This window comes from Lactuca serriola, chromosome 3 (assembly GCF_051521515.1).
Source record: "Lactuca serriola cultivar US96UC23 chromosome 3, Lser_US96UC23_V15, whole genome shotgun sequence".
Taxonomy (NCBI): Eukaryota; Viridiplantae; Streptophyta; class Magnoliopsida; order Asterales; family Asteraceae; genus Lactuca; species Lactuca serriola.
This window is the reverse complement of record NC_136410.1, coordinates 276102433-276105521: the sequence shown is the minus strand read 5'-3', so window position 1 is coordinate 276105521 and position 3089 is coordinate 276102433. Positions and strand designations below refer to the sequence as shown.

General features: G+C 31.6%; 1 protein-coding gene across 1 annotated transcript; it reads left to right on the top strand.

Moving 5' to 3' along the window:
• The first annotated feature begins 224 nt into the window (after positions 1-224).
• Positions 225-2119, top strand: LAP6 (Chalcone and stilbene synthase family protein). The gene is made up of 2 exons (XM_079032894.1): positions 225-429; positions 1143-2119. Exons 1-2 carry the CDS (start codon positions 225-227, stop codon positions 2117-2119), a joined length of 1182 nt encoding a protein of 393 aa, XP_078889020.1.
• The last annotated feature ends 970 nt before the right edge of the window (positions 2120-3089 follow it).

The window sequence follows — 3089 nt, the reverse complement described above, 5'->3', positions numbered from 1 at the left end:
TCACACTTCCAACACATCAATGGTGATGAAACCATAACAAAACCCAAGAAGTATTATTAAACGATTTTATAAATTTTCATGCTGTTTCTTCTCCAAACCAAACTTTCTCCAAGAACTGGCTAATTCATTCCTTATATATACATCCAACTCCATGAAACTCTCTCCACCAAACTTTCAACTCCTCAAAGTGAAGTAACGTAGTTGTGTTCCTCTCCAAACTAACGATGTCAAAGATCAATGGCAATGGTGCATCAGGACATCGCTACTCATCAGCAACTAGGCGTCTCCCTACTCCTGGAAAAGCCACTGTCTTAGCAATTGGAAAAGCCTTCCCAAGCCAACTTATTCCACAGGATTGCTTAGTTGAAGGCTATTTCCGAGACACAAATTGCATTGATCACGCCATGAAAGAGAAGTTGGAACGCTTGTGTAAGCACTCTATTAATTACAACTTTTCTTTTTCTATTAAAACAAATATGCTTAAGTTTGTAGAACGTAGTACGCAATATAAAAAATTATACGTTAGCCAACTTTATTATTATTTCTTTTACTGTTATGTTATATTTTAGTTTTAAACGAGGACTAAAAATTAGTATAAAGTACGTTAATTGAAATCTTTAATGCATGCATTCGTCATTTGATTTCGTTTCATTTTTGCAATTTATATACTATTCATTATCGTTTCTCATATTGAAGGATTTCGAAACTAAATGAGCAAAATAACATTGTATATTAAGATTTTGATAATATTACTTTTAAATTTATCCAATAAATTTAAAATGATTCTTTGTATATGCTTATAGGTTTTCCTTCCATGATTTACTTTAAAAACATAGATGTAAGTTAGAAAATTTTGAACGAGATGACTGTTTGACGAGCGATTTCTCAATTAAATTCGGCTTCCATTGTAAAAAGAAAAAAGTAATAATAATTACATGATATTGTCAACTATCGTTTGTGTCAAATAAAGAATCATTGATAAACACTTTATTTAGACAATTATTTTTTATCATATGCTTCTTTCGTAGAAATAAACGTTTTGTACGTTGTTACAATGAGAAATAATACGTGATTCCGGATTTTTGTTGCATTCACAACATAAATTTCTCTCTTTTTTCTTTCTTTTGCTTTTGGAATGTTAGGTAAAACAACCACAGTCAGAACCAGATACACTGTAATGTCGAAGGAAATCCTAGACGAATACCCCGAACTAGCGACCGAAGGGACAGCAACTATTTCCCAAAGGCTAAGCATCGCGAACAAAGCAGTAACCGAGATGGCAAAAGACGCTAGTTTAGCATGCATCAAACAATGGGGAAGGCCCGCAGAAGACATCACTCACGTAGTCTATGTTTCCTCAAGCGAAATTCGTCTTCCAGGAGGTGATCTTTATCTTGCTAATGAACTTGGACTAAGAAACGATGTGAATCGCGTAATGCTATACTTCTTGGGATGCTATGGTGGTGTTACTGGCCTTCGCGTCGCTAAAGATATTGCAGAAAACAACCCTGGAAGCCGAGTACTGTTAACCACTTCGGAAACAACCATCTTAGGGTTCAGGCCACCAAGCAAGTCTCGCCCATATGATTTAGTTGGAGCTGCTCTCTTCGGAGATGGTGCTGCGGCAGCCATTATTGGTGCGGACCCAATAGCAAAAACCGAGTCGCCATTTTTGGAACTGAGTTATGCTGTCCAGCAGTTCCTCCCAGGGACTCATAGTGTCATTGATGGGCGACTTTCAGAAGAGGGTATAAATTTCAAACTTGGACGTGACTTACCTCAAAAGATCGATGATAACATTGAAGGGTTTTGCAATAAGTTGATGGAAAAAGCTAACAATGTGAAGGATTTCAATGACATGTTTTGGGCTGTACATCCTGGTGGTCCAGCGATATTGAATAGATTGGAGACTACACTGAAGTTGAGAGGAGAAAAGCTGGATTGTAGTCGGAGGGCTTTGATGGATTTTGGGAATGTGAGTAGTAACACTATAATTTATGTGTTGGAGTATATGAGAGAGGAGCTGATGAACAAAGAGATTGGAGAAGAATGGGGTCTTGCTTTGGCTTTTGGGCCAGGCATTACTTTCGAAGGAATTCTTCTTCGTAGCCTCAATTAAGTTGAAATGAAGAGAAAAGGATTCTCTTTTAGGATTTAAGTATTAACAGTTTTTTAAATGCAGTAACGAAAGAAGATACGAATATTTTCGTTTTTAAGCATTTTACGTAAATGTTATCAATATTGGAATGTTTGATCGTATGAATTATTCGAATGTTTCATGATAAAGAGTATAGTAGCCACCGTAGGATCAAAGATACTTCATGTCAGGACTTCATACTATATATTGCCAATTTTATAATCCGTGGAAATCCCGGTTGTTATATTTAAAATTTTATATAAATAAAAAATAATAAATATAAAAAGACCAAATATTGTTGATTGCAAGTAATTATAAATTAATTTGTTAATCAACATAAACATAATAATATTATTAGGATAAGATTTTGTATTTTCAAAAGTTCAATTGAATTTGATTTGTTACAAAAAAAAAAGAGAAATAATTAAAGTCGTAGAAAAATATCATGTTTCAAAAAGAAATTCTAAAAAGCTGACACGTGTCATTTTTTTAAGTTTCATATATATATATATATATATATATATATATATATATATATATATATATATATATATATATATAATAGGTATAAGACCCATTTATTACATGGGTTCATCTAAAAAATATATATGTATATATGAAAAATCTAAAGATTTGAAAAGTTTTGAATTTATAAGACAAATTAGAAAATATTAAATTATTAAAATTAAAGTGTTTTTTTTTTCTCTTTTAAATTTAAACAAATAATTTAGATAAGTAAACATAGGAAACTAATGAAGTTTTAATTTAATAATGTTGAAATTATAAGGAAAATCAATTATTGAAATTAATATGTATTTATTATTATATTAATTACAATTATAATATTAAAATATTATGTGGAATTTAATAAAATAGAAAATACCACAAAATGACACGTGGAAAAATTTTAATTGAAAATAACAGCAAAATTACATGTGGCCAAATCAATGAG